The 20,246-nt window shown below is 33.2% G+C and overlaps 1 protein-coding gene across 1 annotated transcript; it reads left to right on the top strand.

Moving 5' to 3' along the window:
* The first annotated feature begins 10,367 nt into the window (after positions 1 to 10,367).
* LOC129755295 (retinaldehyde-binding protein 1-like) lies at positions 10,368 to 20,006 on the top strand. The gene is made up of 2 exons (XM_055751719.1): positions 10,368 to 11,207; positions 19,592 to 20,006. The coding sequence occupies exons 1-2, from the start codon at positions 10,497 to 10,499 to the stop codon at positions 19,841 to 19,843; spliced, it is 963 nt and encodes a 320-aa protein (XP_055607694.1). The 5' UTR covers positions 10,368 to 10,496; the 3' UTR covers positions 19,844 to 20,006.
* Positions 20,007 to 20,246: the final 240 nt, after the last annotated feature.

Raw genomic sequence — 20,246 nt, 5'->3', positions numbered from 1 at the left:
CAGTAACCTAAAAGTAGCTATTTTATTTATTTTAAATACATAGCAAATTGTTGCACAAAATTCAACTAATGGTTTGCATAAGTATGGCATGATGACTCGCATGCAACTTAAATATTTAAATTTGATTCACAACATCTTTAGATAATGGGGTTTGAATTTTTAATTGCAGGTTTTTGGAAAATTAACTAAAAGCTAAGTTTAAGCCATAAAAAGTTAACATATACACTTTGTCTAAAACAGACGAAAAATGTTTTAATCACCTTTTTTCGAATGAAATCGAAAGAAATGCAGCATGTCATAAGATGGCTGAGATATGGCAATAAAAAAAAATTCATGATTTTTTTAGGGCTGATCTCAACCTTACGGCCGGCAGTGTAATCTTGGCATTCTTCATCGATATCGATTAAACTTAGTTTTCCGTACATCAAAATGTTTAACGAAACCCCATATCCAAGTGAACCGGTCCAATGTTTGAAAATCAATGCGCCTTTCGTTAGGCAATCGCTTGAGGCTGCCAATCGGTTTAACATTTGCTTCTCATACACTTTCAATATAATTATCTAAAATACTACCCAATGAATATTAGAGCTTTACATGTTGTGTTTGATATCATTTGATCTATGCTGCACAACATTTTTAGAAACTTTGCTGAATTTTTTGTTCCGCGTTGGCTCAATAGAAAACATAATTCAGTATTCAAATTTTTCTTGATGTTAAGGATGCTCAGCTTACCCATAAAAAAAAATCGTGGAAATCAGAAATCGAATTTGTATTCATTTAATTTATTTTATTTTATTTAATGAGATAAATTAGTTATGGTAGAGAAGTTATTGTTGCTAAATTCACAATTTAAGTTCTAACTTTAATGCACGGCACTTGCATAGATTTTTCCACAAATTAGGTTTTCTAATTGTAGACGTAGTTTAACGTATTTCTTTGACCCTCATCCTTCCCTGAAATTTTTACCCGTTACAGTCCCTGTAGTGTCATTTTGACACTCCTGACTAAATCTCTCTTGTTTCTCGATTTTTTACTAAATTTATAGTTTTGGAAACCTCGAAATGCAATTCAAATATGTTTCTCAAACATTATTCACATACTGTTTGTAATATGATTTTAATCGCCGTAATTTGTATGATTATAATTTTAATGGCATGTGCGGCGGAATGAAAACTAGAGAGAATTTATTTTATAGAATTTGAAAGAAAGGTGGATAGACAGGCATTAGTGCGCCAATAGGAGAAAGCTTGATAGGTGTTGAAATTTTAGGCTAGAGGGCATGTTGATGAAAAGCTCCCATGAATTGCTCCCGCCTTTGCTCTGCATTAGCTAACTATACATGAGAAACCCAGAAAGAGAATTCCCATGTATAGCGAGCCCAATGGTTTGAGAGCGTGTTTTTACGCACACTTCAAACGAGCAAAAACGTAGCAACCCATGGGCCTACTGAGCTTTCCTTATGCGAGAACAGTTCTATCGACGTTGCCATTATTTCAGATTCGCTGCGAATAGTTGCTACTTGTCGATTTTTTCGCATTTCACATTTTATCTATTCCGCGTTCTAACTTTTTGGCCAAGTGTCAATTTTTTGAACCGTATTTTTCTTGTTGTATTTTTTCTTTTTGCCAATGATTGTTTGTAATATGATTTTAATCGCCGTAATTTGTATGATTATAATTTTAATGGCATGTGCGGCGGAATGAAAACTAGAGAGAATTTATTTTATAGAATTTGAAAGAAAAAAATTAAAATCATATTACAAAAAATCATTGGCAAAAAGAAAAAATACAACAAGAAAAATACGGTTCAAAAAATTGACACTTGGCCAAAAAAGTTAGAACGCGGAATAGATAAAATGTGAAATGCGAAAAAATCGACAAGTAGCAACTATTCGCAGCGAATCTGAAATAATGGCAACGTCGATAAAACTGTTCTCGCATAAGGAAAGCTCAGTAGGCCCATGGGTTGCTACGTTTTTGCTCGTTTGAAGTGTGCGTAAAAACACGCTCTCAAACCATTGGGCTCGCTATACATGGGAATTCTCTTTCTAGGTTTCTCATGTATAGTTAGCTAATGCAGAGCAAAGGCGGGAGCAATTCATGGGAGCTTTTCATCAACATGCCCTCTAGCCTAAAATTTCAACACCTATCAAGCTTTCTCCTATTGGCGCACTAATGCCTGTCTATCCACCTTTCATTCAAATTCTATAAAATAAATTCTCTCTAGTTTTCATTCCGCCGCACATGCCATTAAAATTATAATCATTATTCACATACAACACTTCAGTTTTCCGTAAACAGAGAGTTTCGCATTAACCTTCGTCGGGTGCGGTCGGGTTGTCCTCGCTGGGCCGATTTCGTAAATGTTGCGTGGAGAATGTGTTGAATTTTAACCGGAATCGTGCGGAAAGGATTCGATATTGTTGAATTGTGAAAGCGACGTAAAATAAAAGTGATGAATTTGGTGTTTTGTCCACAATGGGATCTGCAAAAAGTTAATCTGTTGCAGCAAAAGAATCCTCGAAAAACTGGTTTTGATACGTGTGGAGGGGCTTTTAAATCTCAAAAAGTGATGTTATCTTGTTGAAAATGATTATTCAGTGTGATGCGCATTAGCGCAAATATATTAATATTTGTCTGCAAAGCGATGGTTTCAATTTTTATATCTGTTTTGAGTCTGCCAGTTGGCTTTCAATAAAATTTGGTGTTAAGAATTGTGCCTAGTGAAAATTGCCAAAGAATTATGGGGTGCATCATTTAGTTTTTCCTCCTCGACGTGTTAATGCATGAGCGAAATCCACCGGCTTGCTGCGATGGATCGCAATGAATTTTGGTGACAACTACTAAGAAGAAGTGACTAATGTGCCGAAGAAGAAAGAATGTGTTGTAAGCAGGGCTATAATTGATAAATGTATGGGCGAGCGGGCTTTGAGCAAGTCTGGCCTAGTGTGCCTTAGCGGGGCCATTAAAAACTCTTAATTAATCAAATAAAGTGATGATGTGCTACCTTGGTTTAAAAACCAATTGAGCATAAAGGGTGGAAGATTGGTGCAAAAGAAATTTATTTAGGACGGGTGGAGTTAAAATACGGTTGCGTCGATAGAAAAATCAATCACAATTTTCAGTTCATTTTCCCCTGGGTGAAGCTGAGTCTGGCTAGCTGATAGAAAACCGGTGAGGAAATTCCATATAGATAAATACTATCCTTCTCTTACCCGTCGCTATTCTCGTACAGAAACGACTCATGTATGTATACATTTCCACAGGTGCGAGTGAGATGCCGATACCATAGGATTTTATACATAATTCATATTTCTTCTCTCCCTTTCCTCTAACCACTCTCTCGTAGTTTTCACTAATAGTTTAATTCATTCATATCAAGTAGGCGACGATTGTGCTTTCCTGATTGCTGCAACGCTGAGGGTCTACGTGCATGTTGTTCGGGTGAGCCAAGACATGACTCAAATTTATCCAACAAATGGGGGAACAGCTATACGTTGCCATGGTTACGTGGCTAACTTACTATTACGGCAAAAGCATTTTAATTCATTCGCTCCTCGTCTTCCCCGTTTCTTTCGTCTGAGGGATGAATGAATCTTTGATTTGAAATATTTCACCATTGAAATAATTCAAAACCGTAAAGTATTGCAACTAAGAACCAATTCTTAATTTTAGTCATTTCGTCTTATCAAAAAAATACAAGAATTTAACCTTTATTTTTTTAAATTGGATGAAACCAACAAAAAGTTCATAAATAGCTATCTCTAAGAGCCATTCCAATAATATTTTTCTTAAATATAAATAATAACAATCATATTTTTTATAAAACTTAAATTTATATGCTTTTCGCCCAATTGCAAAATAAAAAAAAAAAAACTATCCTGGAAAGTAAAATTTGAACACTTAACGATTAATTCTAGTCTATAATGGGCTTTTCAGGATACGGTGGCGAGTTTGGTGTCGTGGCCAGAAGGGCAACATGCGATGCGACTCAGATGACAATATGGTGCAACCATTACCTAATATGGAATAGGTTGTAAGTGTCAAAGGGAAGTCAAAGTTTTTAAATTAATTTGTTTAAAGTGAATAAACTTTCAATCAATATAAGGGTGCACTTGTGGAAAGATAATTCGACGACATTTAGGGTCCCCCGAGGCAAATGAAAACCGCTGGCTTGTTGAAATATATTCTTTTTTTTACATTTTTAATGATGAAATACATTAATTTATTACATTTCAAGCTATCGGGATGAAAGACGCATTCGGATATCTCAAGTTACTACTTACGAATCCATTCCCTTGAACGTCTCATCCAGCTGTTATTAATTGAATATATGTTGATGAAGCCTTAATCACAACTGTGGTACAAACGTGCACCCAAGGTGGCTACCATACATACATACATGAAATATCGTGATTTATTCAATTTTCAGCTATCGACTTGGACATCGTCAGAAATATACACCTCAGCACCGGATTCTTTTATTTTCAGATATTCATGGAATGTACAGTTGCAGTACATCGCCAACATGATGTGAACATTTATTAAAACAATTTTTTTATTCGTTTATTATAACAATACAACTTCCTTGAATTATTATTAGCAGGACGTGGTCATGTTTACTGTTCTTAGTTTTCTGTGCTTAAAATGAATCTATCATTTTCAATGTTTTGTTTCAAATATTTTGCATCGCAATTTTTTAATACTTTAAAAATTGTTTATTTTAGATCAGATGGAAATAAATATGGTTAAGGTGATTAAGGTGGGCTACAGCTAAAGGTAAGCTTAGTGTGTCTTGAGGTAAGTTGGGTATAAAGGTGAGATTATTCTGTTGTATAATTATTTCATTTATTGATTTTATCATATATGAACGTTCAATCAGTTGCCAGCAGGGCAGGTATCTACACGCATGCGGAATACCTGTCGTAGATTCATAACACTGAGAATGTTACGAATTTTATACGGTTGCGAAACTGTTTCCTCGTTCTACAAATAAGACATACACATACACGAAATACATTCATTACATGACAGTTCACACGAAGCCATGGTGTCGGGTATGTGCTAATTTGCATTGAAGATTGGCCGACCTTATTATCTAAAGAATGCAATTTAGCGCATACGTTGGCGAAACTGCGGTGAATCCGTGCACCCATGGTGGATTATCTACATACATACATACATACAACACTTCAGTTTTCCGTAAAAATAACCGAAAAAACAAGCTTCGGAAAACAAGCTCCGGACCATAGATCAGTTACATGAAGTTAGAAACATAAGATGTTAGTATTACTTTTTAATTAGTATAGTATTAGTATTAGTAATTAGTATATACTTTTTGAAATTTTTCAAGATTAAGGCCACAAAAAAATGTAAGAAAATGGTGTAAAACCCGTACTTTTCAATCGATGGACCGTCAAAATTGTTTACGTCACAACAGATAAATTTTGAAAAGTGGATTGGAAAGTTGACGTAATTTGGCACTTTTGCATTTTCATATTGTCGAAAGCTTATGTAATGACACCACTAGAATCGGTATGAATTTGTCTTTCTATATAAATTCATTGCGATAATCTTGCGTTAATATACTAAAAATCCAGCGTTTTTTTTTAAATTAACAAAAAGTTCGAAAAACAGCTACTTTTGAAAATACGTCTTAAATTCTGTATTTCGTGTTTTGACAATCTAAAAATTAAAAGATGTGCGAAATGACGTCAACTTTTCAATCCACTTTTCAAAATTTATCTGTTGTGACGTAAACAATTTTGACAGTTCATTGATTGAAAAGTACGGTTTTAACAACACTTTTTTTTACATTTTGATTGGTCATTATCTTAAAAATTTTCAAGAGAATAAATATTTATGTGCAATTACTTCGCTGAAAATCCTACGAGTGAACCAGGAAACATTATGGTCGTGGAGCTATATCATTCGTTAAATATATTTTTTATGGTTTGAATTGCGGAATCGAATTGAAGGTTTGAAATTTGAAATGATATTGTTTAACTGAAAGGCTTCTGGTATGATATGAGTAGAGTGTCCTACCCAGGATTTCTTGGTCGGGAATTCCCGGGAATTAGGAAAATTCGGGAATTCCCGAATCCCGGGAAACGCTTAGAAAAACCTGAGAATTCTCGAAGCCAGTAAAATGTTCTAAATTACTACAAATTTACACGATTTACACGATGAATTGGAAAAATGAATCATATTGAGCAAGGAAAATGATAGTTCTACCACTGACCATACTGACTGGACACTTGATTTCGTTTGTTGGATAATTTTTCCAACAGTACGCAATACTCCAGAGTGCGCATCGATCGATTTGAGAAATGCTATTCCAGTTAAAAAGTGCCACCTAACTTTTAAAAAAATAAGCAATTTCTACGATAAAATCGGGCTTAACAGGTTTATTTTTCCGTCGGTTTTGCAAACCTACAAACTTTGACAAAAAATGGCCTGAAAATGGTTGAATTTATGTTCTTAGTGTCATGTCAGTGTGATCAGTGACCTCGATGACTTAGTCTTAAATATTATTTTTCTTAGATCTGGTTAACACAAGGAATTTTATAAAAACATGTTTTTCCTATCGAAAACTTAGTGTAGTAGTGAAAAACGCCAAAGAATTCATAAAACCAATAATGAAAAGCTACGGAAAGAATCTGAATGTTCTATTTTGCAACACTCATCATTTAGAACCTCCGTTTCGGATACTGTTTACAGTAGCAAAATCATCAGCAAAGAAATGACATATTGTTAAACAAATGAATAGTTATTTGAAAATTTACGATGTTCGATGAATAACAGTCTAGCTAACTAACTTCTATCGATAGTGAGAAGTCTTTCTTAATTATTTCAAATTTTTGCTACTAGAATCAGACCGGTTTTTCGGTTAAAGTACTTTGTTTTTGGGTCTTTGGTTTGCTTATTGAATTTTTGACGCATTAAAAAAGGTCGAAATGTTTTACAATACTAGGTACTACTTTAAATTTAATAATACCATATTGATAAGAATTCATGCGCAGAAGAGGATTAACATCTCCATGTTGAAATCTTCTTTTTCTATTTTCCCGGGATCCCGAGAATTTTCGGGAAAAGGATCGTCAAATTTCCCGATTCCCGGGAACGCCAAAACGGCCGGGAAATGGACACTCTAGATATGAGTCGATTAAAATTTTTTGAGGCAATTCGGCATTGCCTTTGAAGTTGAAAGTACGGACACAATCTCTGGAAGAGACACTTGTTCTAACAGATGACGAGATACCTATAACGAAATAAATTCAACAATATTCATTACAAAACAACTTTTTTCTACGAAAAAACTTCATAGATGAGCAAATTTGTTGACAATTATTTAAAAAATTTCATAAGCACGGGGGCTAAGGACTTTCAATACCTAGCTGCCAATCATTTTTTTTTTAGATCTAAAAACACAGTGATCAAGGGGGTTCTGACCTGGGTTAGCTACCGAATTGATCATTTTTCGAGAAATGGGTCCATTTACAGTTTTTTTTTCATGTTTTTAAGCTTATATTTATTAGCTGTTACTTTTAACAACTGTAAGTTAATCAGTTTTCAGTAACAACGATTGGTTAATTAACGTATTTTTATCAATTTAATAATCCGAATCTTCAACTCAAACGTGAAATCCGTATTGCTGTACGAGTGCGAAACTTGGTGCACATATGCGGTATCGACGCGAAAACGGCAAGTATTTGTAAATCGCTGCCTGCAGAATATCATCCGTGGCCTGGCAATTGGATCTCAAACGTATAACTACATCAGGAGGACATCAGAAGGCGCTAGAAATCGAGATTCGGGAGCGTAAGTGGAGATAGATTGCGCTGCGAAAAAGAAGAACGAGATTTGCAGAAATGCGCTTGACTGGAATCCAGAAGCTTGTGGCAAAGAAGCCTAGTCTATGAAATCAGAACTGTCGACTATAATCTTGAAGGACCAAGTGAAGACGCTGGCTCCGGATAATCGACAGTGAAAGTCTTTTACTTCGGCCCTATGCACCGGAGGATTGACGCGGGAAAATTAAGTTAGTAAATAGTGTTGCAGCCTAAAATGGCAGTCTGGAACTGGCAGTGAAACTAGGATTTGTTCGAGGAAGATGATGCTCAATCCACGGAGATACGCTAGAGAAGCCTCGATGATCAACTGGCAGCAGCTGTGAGACAGCTCGGAAAGCGGCCGGTGAACCCATCGCTTGATCCCTGATGTCGGTTTTGGGAGGATTGGAAACATGGTTAGGTGACCATGGATGCTTCATGGAATACTGCCATCCAGTTTGGACGCTTGGCCTCGTACCTCTGCCCAACCTGCGGTAACACAGTTGAGACGTCGGAGTACGCAGTGTTCTACTGTCCTAGGTTCGGAAGGGTACGCACGAACATCCTTGCCGCATGTGGAGCTGACCCGGCAGCCGATAATATCTTGCAGAAGATAAATTAGCGATGATGTCAATTTTGGTCAGCCAGAACTTGGTCAAGGATAGGTTCGCCCGGATCATGTCTGCCCTGCAGAGGAGTTGGAGTCCGGACCAGTTCACGATCGGCGTAGGATATCTGAATCACCGGGGGGCATCTGAGTCGAGGGCATCCGAACCTAGCAGTAAAGCATACGCATACAAAGATAAGACTATACCTTCTGCGCATACCGTTGTGTAGGATATCTTTACCGTTACCGTCGTTGATTATGTGAGAAGGGGTAAAATTTTACCTTCTCCGCAATCGAACTCGTACGGAGAATAGTATTCACGCTGTGGAATTTTCTCGAGTAGAGTGGCTTCACGTCGCTGTCGGGTGAGTCAATCGAGTCGATGTAGGATAACGTCATCGCCGGAGACTATCCGAGTAGAACTGTAAAGTCCCGGACGTGTGCTGTGACAGGCGCATGTCCAGGATAAGCTGCTCTTGATTCGGCACACGGGCGGGCAAAGGAGAGGGCCTCGATCCAAAACAATCGGACTTATGACCTCAAGTCGTTAGAGGAGAGATCATGTCTCTAATAGTGGACTCGAATACAGGCGGAGCACACAATGGTTGGAGATGAAGAGCGAGCTTCAAGTTACTAGTAAAGGCCGGACCTAGAGTAGGTAGAGGAGAGGTCTTAGTCTTGAATCGTAACAAGAGGCAAGATTATAAGCTGGAGTTAACTTGTGAACGCGTATTACCGATGAGCGCATAAGCGCGAACTTGGTCCCTCATTACGGGTATAGCGTAGTTGCTGGCCCGGTTGAGAATTCTGATCATAGGCCCTAGGTGGATTTATGGCAAAGAAAATCATAGTATCATGAGCCTCAAGCCGTTAAAAAGGATTTACCACCTTGGTAACAACAAACAACGAAACACAAGTGGCGGTTGTCCAGCTGCCAACGAGTACAAGCAAAAAATTGGTCCAATGACTGGTGCAATAATCGCGATCGTCGATCGTCTAGATGGTCTTCAAAATTTTAAAATGATCCCACCATACGGTGATCTGGTCGGGGGTGGTCTTTGCAGTAGAATAACTCCGAATCTTCGAGTGGAAAAAAAAAACTATAAGACTCTCAGCGTCATGGACCTCGGGGATTCTTCGAGCGTGTGGTGGGAAATCGACGGATAAATTCATCCACATTGGTAGTATGCTCGTAGTGCCAATCCCCAAGAGCAAAATTGCTGACATGAGACATGACTTTCTTCGCAGTTATTATCATTGGCATAAAAAATATCAGTTGGACGGAGGAATATTTTGAATTATATTTTACTTCAAATTCATCTGACAGTTGGTTTCAAGCGTTAAAAATAAAAATAAACATGTGGCCAGTCTACAATTGTCAGACTAACGAACATAAGGAAAATTGAGTGTGGGGTTTTCCCCTTGTTTCAAATTAGGTGATAATCGTTTCAAAGTGGAAAATTGAAATATGTAAGCAAACGCTTGCCGCCGACCGAGTCAAAATAAGCTCAAAATCAAAGGTAGACAGATAAATACTAGAACTTTTGTCGCATCATTTCCTCCTACTGTAATGTGCTCAGATACTAGGTATTCTACTGAGTCTCGGCTCGCGACTACCAGAAACCGCGCCAATTTACACAATAATCATCGCGCGCCGCCGCCCGCCATCATCATCATTAGCGTCATCGTCGTCCCGAGTTATTTCATCAATTGGTTTCGTTTTATGACTGGGGAGGTGTGCGCGAGTTTGTTTAGGATTCCAGAATTTGCTGGTCGCCCGGCTGTTCGGTATCTTTTGTTATTGTTTTTTTTTTCACTTTAATTTTTTCACTCACTGATAGTGTGCCGCTGATGGCGAGTGATAATGCTGGAAATAATGATACATCATCTTCCGTCCGGCTTCATCGTCTGTAGCACAATTTGGACTGCAGGTTGAGTTCAGTTGAGCGAGTGACGCTTCCAAGAGTAGAAGCGAATTTCTGGATTTGACTTCCTCCTGAAGTGCTGAAAACCAGTCTAATTAAAATCTAATCAAATTAACGAAGAGCACAATCAATAATGGAAGCTAACGGCAGCGATGACGGCGATTCTTGTTTGTACAAGTTTGATGGGCTGGATCAGTTGCTGGAGCAAATTTCACGGGACGAGCTCAACGAAAATGATCACGTGCGGCGAGAATCTTTGAGACAGATGCGTGATTGGATTGTTCAAAACCCACGGATCAAAAACTGCCGTACGGATGATTCATTCCTGTTACGGTTCTTGAGGGTTCGGAAGTTCTCGATACCCAGGGCCTGTGAGTCCCTGGAAAAGTATCTCACCATGAGACAGACCTATAAGAAGTGGTGCCACAATCTGGATCCCCTAGCTAGAGATCTTAAAGATGCCCTCAATTACTGTTCCCTGCTTCCGATCGGAAGGGATAAAGGAGGTCGAATCGTGGTCCTGGGGATCGTCAAAAACTTCAACACCCAACAGTACAATTCCGATACCATGATCCGACTGCAGATGCTAGTAAACGAAGTGCTCTTCGAAGACCAAGCCAATCAGATAGCCGGTTTCACGCACATTTTCGATAACAGCGATATGACGATGTCGCACGTCACCTGCTGGACCCTGGAGAATCTGAGCAACTATTTGCGCAGTGTCATCAACGGCGTCCCAATAAGGCTCAAGGAGAATCACTTCTGCAATGTGCCCAGCTTTGCGGCGCAAATTCGGAAGTTCTGTCTCTCTTTTGCCAGTGAGAAGCTCAAATCGAGAATTCATGTAAGTGTCATAAATTTAAAGTTCCCAGCCAATTTTCTATTGGGGATGTCTCAGAATTCATGTTCTCAATACTGTGGGACATGGCATTAGTGCTTTAAATTTTCTGCAATCTAGTAAGTTTTAGGAACATGTGTATTTTTAGACGGAAAGATTAATAGAGTTGTTTTTGACATTTTGAGACGGGACAATTAACCTCAAAAACTCTCGGTACAAAAAACGGGCAGCCGAAAGACACACATGGTCATTTTTGAGATAGATTGTCCCAAAACTGAAAAGTCTTGGTGAAATAACCAGCATAATAGCACGAACACTACCAGCGACCAATATGACTTTTCAGAGATTTTTGCTATTACCGGAGATGCATACATTTAGGGGATAAACCCCTTTCGGTAACTTTTACAAGGGTTCAAGCAAAAAATTGAAAATTCTATTTTGTCAAAATGTAACACTATTTCGAGCAAACTAATCACATTGTTCTCAGCTACTTTTAACAAACTAGAGTAATCTGGAACACAGTTTAATATACTATAGGGAAGAATGAGTATACTTGATTCGAAACTGGAATGTCTTACAAAATTTAAATGTTCTAGAAAAATTTGCAAAATGGAACAACAAACCTGTTCTCTGAAAAAATTCGAAAAAAAAATTTGTTTAAAAAATATTACAAAATGTGATCTTTTTTTATCACCTCAAAATGTTTCAATAATTACCTAAAAAAAGGACACAAAAAGTGCTTTTATCTAAAAATTAGAAAATTGTGCCTTCAACTATGCAATGACTATAGGGTTGTAGACAAAATTTTAGAATTCTTTCTGTCTGACACTTATAAACTGTGGAATGAAAACTTATATGGCCAAAAGTAAACCATTTATCTTGAGTGTTTGTTTGATTTTTGCCAAGGCTTAGGGCATCTCGAATAAACGATCAAGTTTTCATTAACTTTTAAAAATTTTTTACATCCCACGAAAATGCTTCTAGTGCATCTAATGGCTTTTGGAGCATATAAACTTGAAATTACATGCTGTTAGAAAGTGCTAAAGATGGTGATTTTCTGAATTTTTCCAAAAAGATTAAATTAAAAAAAAAATGAGATCACGTATCCCCATTTGACACCTGCAAGCTTTGTATAAAAATTCCAAATTTATACATATTTACACCCCCCATTACTTTTTTTGGTTATTTCGACTGTCTCAAATAGCACTTGAACTTTTGGAAGCGATTCATTCAGTCCTGAATTAGCGCAACGAGTTTGAATTTTGTATGGAAATTTATATGGGATGACAAAATTTTTCATTCAAAAATCGCCAAAGATGTACTGAAAGTTCTATAAAACATATCATTGGGTTTGAAATATTGCTCAATTCTTGCAGTACATTTCATGCAAACAAACCTTAAACCAAATTTTTATCCCAGAAAAGATATTGCAGAAAATGCAAAAAAAAAAATACAAAATATATATTTTTTTTAATTTTAGCGTTTTTGACTGTTCTTTTTAGATCTGTTTAAATGATGGATGAGAATAAAAAATTGCAAAAAATTTGCTTTGCACAGCCTATGAATGTGTTGATTTATTTAACCTTGACAAAATCATTTCTTAAAATTTGTGAAAGCTCTAACCAACAAAACCTGCCATTTTTAAATAATTTTCATTTAATTCAAATTTTTTTATTTTGAAATATTTATAACTTTTTAATGATAGCCTTAACTTCTTTTCATGTTAGCAAAAAATGAAGTTGAAGAATAGGCAAAATGAGTAATTAAAGACATAATTAATTTCAAGCTTATTTGAATTTTCAGGACGATTTAACACGCAAAAATTTCTTCTTCCATAAAAATTTCCATCAAAAATTGAATCGCGTTGCGCGAACCGCGAAATGTGCTGTGATACCCAGTTAAAGAAAAAATTTCATCAGTTTGGGCTGGAAGGGCTTCGTAAAACAAATTTGGATGAGGTGAAGCATCCTTCATTTTATAAACTAGGTTTGTTGATGATGGGTTGCTAGCGAATTGGGAAAAATTTGGAATGTCATTCCTTCGCCATGAAACCATAAAAAACTGGGAATTTCAGCACAAAACCAGATAAATTGACATTTTTTGGGAATTTCGCTTCAAATGTAAAAAGTTAGGGGGTTTAACTAAATGTGATAAAAACAAAGCAATTCAATAGCATAGAAATATTTTTAATCACAATTTTTGAAAGTATACAGAATTCAACTTCTGACGTTCAAATGAACTGATTTGTACGAAATTCGGCTTAAAATCATCCAGGTTTAATTTATGTTTGAAAAAACATGAGAACATTTTCACATCTTTGGAAAAAAAAATTCTCACTCAAAGACTTTTTTATCTTGCATAGTTTTTAAGATTATGATACTTTTTATCGAAAAGGAAACAAATTTTGTGAAAGAGTAATTTTAGATTCATTCGTCGCTCTAAAATTGCTTTATTTCATATTATCTGAAAATATCTTTTTTTTTTTAAGTTTCTCTAGATATTTTAGTACTTCGAAGGCAAATCTTCAAGATAATTTTCGTAAAATAAAAGTGTGAGGGGGAATTTTTTTTTTGAATTGTTGGAATTATTTAAATTTGAGCTTACGCTTATTTATTTAAGATCATATTCACTTCATGCAGTTTTAATATAACGATAAGCCATCATGATTTTAAGAAGAAGTCTTTCCTTTACGTGATACATTCCCGAATATTTTCAGCTAATTAAATTTTAGTTCACCTCTGAAAAATTTTCAGAAGCCAAAATTTTTACTTTTGCAATGTGACATGAAAGAAGTTTGAAATTATGAAAATTTCAAAATAGAGTTGCGAATCTCGTTTCCTCAAAACTTTTTGATAAACCATGTTTTCATATTAAAGACTAAAAGTCTTAGAAATTATAATTTTTTACCAAGAAAAATCGAGAAAAACTTGGAAATTTCAAATGAAAAAATCGCAAGCAACCCTGAATATTTTTTTTGTTGTTACGATTATAGGCGTTTAACATATTAAAATAAAGTTATAGAAATACCATAAGTCAATTACTCTCAAACTGTAGAACTTAACAACTTATAAATGTATTTTTTTTATTTTACTTGATTAAATTTATTTGAAACATACTTTAGAAGTATAAATGGAAGAAAAAAAATGTGCTGTCAAGATTTTTTTGGCCCGCAGACAAACCACATTGCTTAAATTTGGCCCGCCACCTGAAAATGTTGGCCACCCATAAACTAAATCAACTGTCATTTTTGTCATTTTTGTCATTTTTGTCATTTTTGTCATTTTTGTCATTTTTGTCATTTTTGTCATTTTTGTCATTTTTGTCATTTTTGTCATTTTTGTCATTTTTGTCATTTTTGTCATTTTTGTCATTTTTGTCATTTTTGTCATTTTTGTCATTTTTGTCATTTTTGTCATTTTTGTCATTTTTGTCATTTTTGTCATTTTTGTCATTTTTGTCATTTTTGTCATTTTTGTCATTTTTGTCATTTTTGTCATTTTTGTCATTTTTGTCATTTTTGTCATTTTTGTCATTTTTGTCATTTTTGTCATTTTTGTCATTTTTGTCATTTTTGTCATTTTTGTCATTTTCGTCATTTTTGTCATTTTTGTCATTTTTGTCATTTTTGTCATTTTTGTCATTTTTGTCATTTTTGTCATTTTTGTCATTTTTGTCATTTTTGTCATTTTTGTCATTTTTGTCATTTTTGTCATTTTTGTCATTTTTGTCATTTTTGTCATTTTTGTCATTTTTGTCATTTTTGTCATTTTTGTCATTTTTGTCATTTTTGTCATTTTTGTCATTTTTGTCATTTTTGTCATTTTTGTCATTTTTGTCATTTTTGTCATTTTTGTCATTTTTGTCATTTTTGTCATTTTTGTCATTTTTGTCATTTTTGTCATTTTTGTCATTTTTGTCATTTTTGTCATTTTTGTCATTTTTGTCATTTTTGTCATTTTTGTCATTTTTGTCATTTTTGTCATTTTTGTCATTTTTGTCATTTTTGTCATTTTTGTCATTTTTGTCATTTTTGTCATTTTTGTCATTTTTGTCATTTTTGTCATTTTTGTCATTTTTGTCATTTTTGTCATTTTTGTCATTTTTGTCATTTTTGTCATTTTTGTCATTTTTGTCATTTTTGTCATTTTTGTCATTTTTGTCATTTTTGTCATTTTTGTCATTTTTGTCATTTTTGTCATTTTTGTCATTTTTGTCATTTTTGTCATTTTTGTCATTTTTGTCATTTTTGTCATTTTTGTCATTTTTGTCATTTTTGTCATTTTTGTCATTTTTGTCATTTTTGTCATTTTTGTCATTTTTGTCATTTTTGTCATTTTTGTCATTTTTGTCATTTTTGTCATTTTTGTCATTTTTGTCATTTTTGTCATTTTTGTCATTTTTGTCATTTTTGTCATTTTTGTCATTTTTGTCATTTTTGTCATTTTTGTCATTTTTGTCATTTTTGTCATTTTTGTCATTTTTGTCATTTTTGTCATTTTTGTCATTTTTGTCATTTTTGTCATTTTTGTCATTTTTGTCATTTTTGTCATTTTTGTCATTTTTGTCATTTTTGTCATTTTTGTCATTTTTGTCATTTTTGTCATTTTTGTCATTTTTGTCATTTTTGTCATTTTTGTCATTTTTGTCATTTTTGTCATTTTTGTCATTTTTGTCATTTTTGTCATTTTTGTCATTTTTGTCATTTTTGTCATTTTTGTCATTTTTGTCATTTTTGTCATTTTTGTCATTTTTGTCATTTTTGTCATTTTTGTCATTTTTGTCATTTTTGTCATTTTTGTCATTTTTGTCATTTTTGTCATTTTTGTCATTTTTGTCATTTTTGTCATTTTTGTCATTTTTGTCATTTTTGTCATTTTTGTCATTTTTGTCATTTTTGTCATTTTTGTCATTTTTGTCATTTTTGTCATTTTTGTCATTTTTGTCATTTTTGTCATTTTTGTCATTTTTGTCATTTTTGTCATTTTTGTCATTTTTGTCATTTTTGTCATTTTTGTCATTTTTGTCATTTTTGTCATTTTTGTCATTTTTGTCATTTTTGTCATTTTTGTCATTTTTGTCATTTTTGTCATTTTTGTCATTTTTGTCATTTTTGTCATTTTTGTCATTTTTGTCATTTTTGTCATTTTTGTCATTTTTGTCATTTTTGTCATTTTTGTCATTTTTGTCATTTTTGTCATTTTTGTCATTTTTGTCATTTTTGTCATTTTTGTCATTTTTGTCATTTTTGTCATTTTTGTCATTTTTGTCATTTTTGTCATTTTTGTCATTTTTGTCATTTTTGTCATTTTTGTCATTTTTGTCATTTTTGTCATTTTTGTCATTTTTGTCATTTTTGTCATTTTTGTCATTTTTGTCATTTTTGTCATTTTTGTCATTTTTGTCATTTTTGTCATTTTTGTCATTTTTGTCATTTTTGTCATTTTTGTCATTTTTGTCATTTTTGTCATTTTTGTCATTTTTGTCATTTTTGTCATTTTTGTCATTTTTGTCATTTTTGTCATTTTTGTCATTTTTGTCATTTTTGTCATTTTTGTCATTTTTGTCATTTTTGTCATTTTTGTCATTTTTGTCATTTTTGTCATTTTTGTCATTTTTGTCATTTTTGTCATTTTTGTCATTTTTGTCATTTTTGTCATTTTTGTCATTTTTGTCATTTTTGTCATTTTTGTCATTTTTGTCATTTTTGTCATTTTTGTCATTTTTGTCATTTTTGTCATTTTTGTCATTTTTGTCATTTTTGTCATTTTTGTCATTTTTGTCATTTTTGTCATTTTTGTCATTTTTGTCATTTTTGTCATTTTTGTCATTTTTGTCATTTTTGTCATTTTTGTCATTTTTGTCATTTTTGTCATTTTTGTCATTTTTGTCATTTTTGTCATTTTTGTCATTTTTGTCATTTTTGTCATTTTTGTCATTTTTGTCATTTTTGTCATTTTTGTCATTTTTGTCATTTTTGTCATTTTTGTCATTTTTGTCATTTTTGTCATTTTTGTCATTTTTGTCATTTTTGTCATTTTTGTCATTTTTGTCATTTTTGTCATTTTTGTCATTTTTGTCATTTTTGTCATTTTTGTCATTTTTGTCATTTTTGTCATTTTTGTCATTTTTGTCATTTTTGTCATTTTTGTCATTTTTGTCATTTTTGTCATTTTTGTCATTTTTGTCATTTTTGTCATTTTTGTCATTTTTGTCATTTTTGTCATTTTTGTCATTTTTGTCATTTTTGTCATTTTTGTCATTTTTGTCATTTTTGTCATTTTTGTCATTTTTGTCATTTTTGTCATTTTTGTCATTTTTGTCATTTTTGTCATTTTTGTCATTTTTGTCATTTTTGTCATTTTTGTCATTTTTGTCATTTTTGTCATTTTTGTCATTTTTGTCATTTTTGTCATTTTTGTCATTTTTGTCATTTTTGTCATTTTTGTCATTTTTGTCATTTTTGTCATTTTTGTCATTTTTGTCATTTTTGTCATTTTTGTCATTTTTGTCATTTTTGTCATTTTTGTCATTTTTGTCATTTTTGTCATTTTTGTCATTTTTGTCATTTTTGTCATTTTTGTCATTTTTGTCATTTTTGTCATTTTTGTCATTTTTGTCATTTTTGTCATTTTTGTCATTTTTGTCATTTTTGTCATTTTTGTCATTTTTGTCATTTTTGTCATTTTTGTCATTTTTGTCATTTTTGTCATTTTTGTCATTTTTGTCATTTTTGTCATTTTTGTCATTTTTGTCATTTTTGTCATTTTTGTCATTTTTGTCATTTTTGTCATTTTTGTCATTTTTGTCATTTTTGTCATTTTTGTCATTTTTGTCATTTTTGTCATTTTTGTCATTTTTGTCATTTTTGTCATTTTTGTCATTTTTGTCATTTTTGTCATTTTTGTCATTTTTGTCATTTTTGTCATTTTTGTCATTTTTGTCATTTTTGTCATTTTTGTCATTTTTGTCATTTTTGTCATTTTTGTCATTTTTGTCATTTTTGTCATTTTTGTCATTTTTGTCATTTTTGTCATTTTTGTCATTTTTGTCATTTTTGTCATTTTTGTCATTTTTGTCATTTTTGTCATTTTTGTCATTTTTGTCATTTTTGTCATTTTTGTCATTTTTGTCATTTTTGTCATTTTTGCAATTTTGGCCTCTGGTTTTGTTTTTGTTTTTCTTTTTTAGTGGATTATTTCAATCATTTTAGTTGTTTCTATCTTTTTGGTGGAAGCATCGAAAATTTGAACATTGAATCTGTGATCTTTCTTTTTCTCTTTAGATAACGTTTGAAAAGATTATACTCTGAAGTATTTTGAAATTTAAACAATGTACGTATCTAAATGTGATTCGAATGCCGTACCCAGATCAATGCTACCACAATCCCTGAGAATATGGTTGGCAATCACGAATCCATCATTAAAATGGCTAAGTCATACATCATGACAGTGAAAGCTTATAATTATCAATTTTTTGCTCGGTAAATCAGCAAAACGTAGTATTGATCGGCTTGTGATATAGCTCAGTTGGCAAGTCTGTTGTCTCCTGAGCCGATGTCCGCGAGTTCGAGCCCAAGAGTAAACATCGAACACAGTTGTACCGGATAGTTTCTCAATAACGATCCGCCAACTGTTACGTTGATAAAGTCGCGAATGCCATAAAGATGGTAAAACGACTATAATCGAAACAAAAAAAAAAAAAAAAAAAAAAAAAAAAAAAAAAAAAAAAAAAAAAAAAAAAAAAAAAAAAAAAAAATAGTATTGATTGTTGTTACTCTCAAATAAATCATCAGCTGTATGTGTTCAAATTAAATATAACTATATTCATAACTACTAAGGACAAAAATGAACAAAAAATTATTGGTATAATTATTAAATTTTCCGCTCAGTATACCCAATAAACACAGACCTTCAACGAATATTCGCACTTCATGAATTCAATTTTTGCCCAATGTTATAATAGTACTTTATGTTTTTTCTGTACATGAATGTCTATATGCTATTGGAATTGTAGTTTTTAATAAAGTTATTCCAAAAAAAATAATTGAGATATAGTTTTCGATACAATTATTTAAAAAAAATCAAGAAAACGAATTTTCAAATTTTGTTGTCATAATGTTTTTGTGTTTTTATTGAAAAAAATGTCCACAGTTATATAGATATTATTGAATCGTTGTATCAATCAAAGCTGTAACTGCCATATCATTATTTACTATATATGCACGAAACTTGTTGTTATAGATCAGAATGATAATCTCAATCGAATCGAGAATGAAAAAACCTGCAAGTCACAGTTAGAATCGAAGGTGAACTTGACACAAACTTTACGCTTTGTTTGGTTTCAAAATGTTTTTAACGATTTTTTTTTTCCTTCAATCATTTCCTTCCCAGTGCCATCGAAATCTGGAGGAGTTGCGGCAATCCATTGACGTCAGTGTTCTACCCCAGGAGTACGGAGGAAAGCTTTCGGTTGAGAAGTTGAATGAGCGCTTCCGAGAGTACGTCGTCAGTAAACGGGAGATGCTGCTGGCGCTGGACCAGATGCAGATCGAGCTTGGTGATAAAGTTGAGACGGTGCACGGTAGCGTCGATATTATTGATGCCGGGGCAGTCGGAAGCTTTCGAAAGCTACAAATCGATTAGCCGGAGCGGTTTAGATTGGTTTTCTGTGATATGCTGTAATTTGTTTTTGTTTGTCGTGGAATGGTAAAATTGTTTCTGTATTAAAAATTATTCTAAAATAGCATGTTGTTATTTTTATCGATCTTGAATATGTTTCTATTAGGGAAGAGGCCCCTAAGACAACGGCTTAAGGAAGCTTTTTTCATTACTTCAATAGAATTGCCTTCCATGTTGGTTTAAAACTGACATTCATTCATTGAACTAAAATATTCCTAATATTGTGTTATTAAATTATGCAGGAAATAGATCAATTCGTAACTTACTTTTGAGTCAATTAATGATTTATTTTTCACATTCAAGTTCCCTCATTGTCGTACCAGGTCCTTACTTCCGTCGTACAAGGAGACCGAAATTGTCTCAATTT

This window comes from Uranotaenia lowii, chromosome 3, assembly GCF_029784155.1.
Source record: "Uranotaenia lowii strain MFRU-FL chromosome 3, ASM2978415v1, whole genome shotgun sequence".
In the NCBI taxonomy this organism is placed as follows: domain Eukaryota; kingdom Metazoa; phylum Arthropoda; class Insecta; order Diptera; family Culicidae; genus Uranotaenia; species Uranotaenia lowii.
This window is presented reverse-complemented; position numbering and strand designations above follow the sequence as displayed.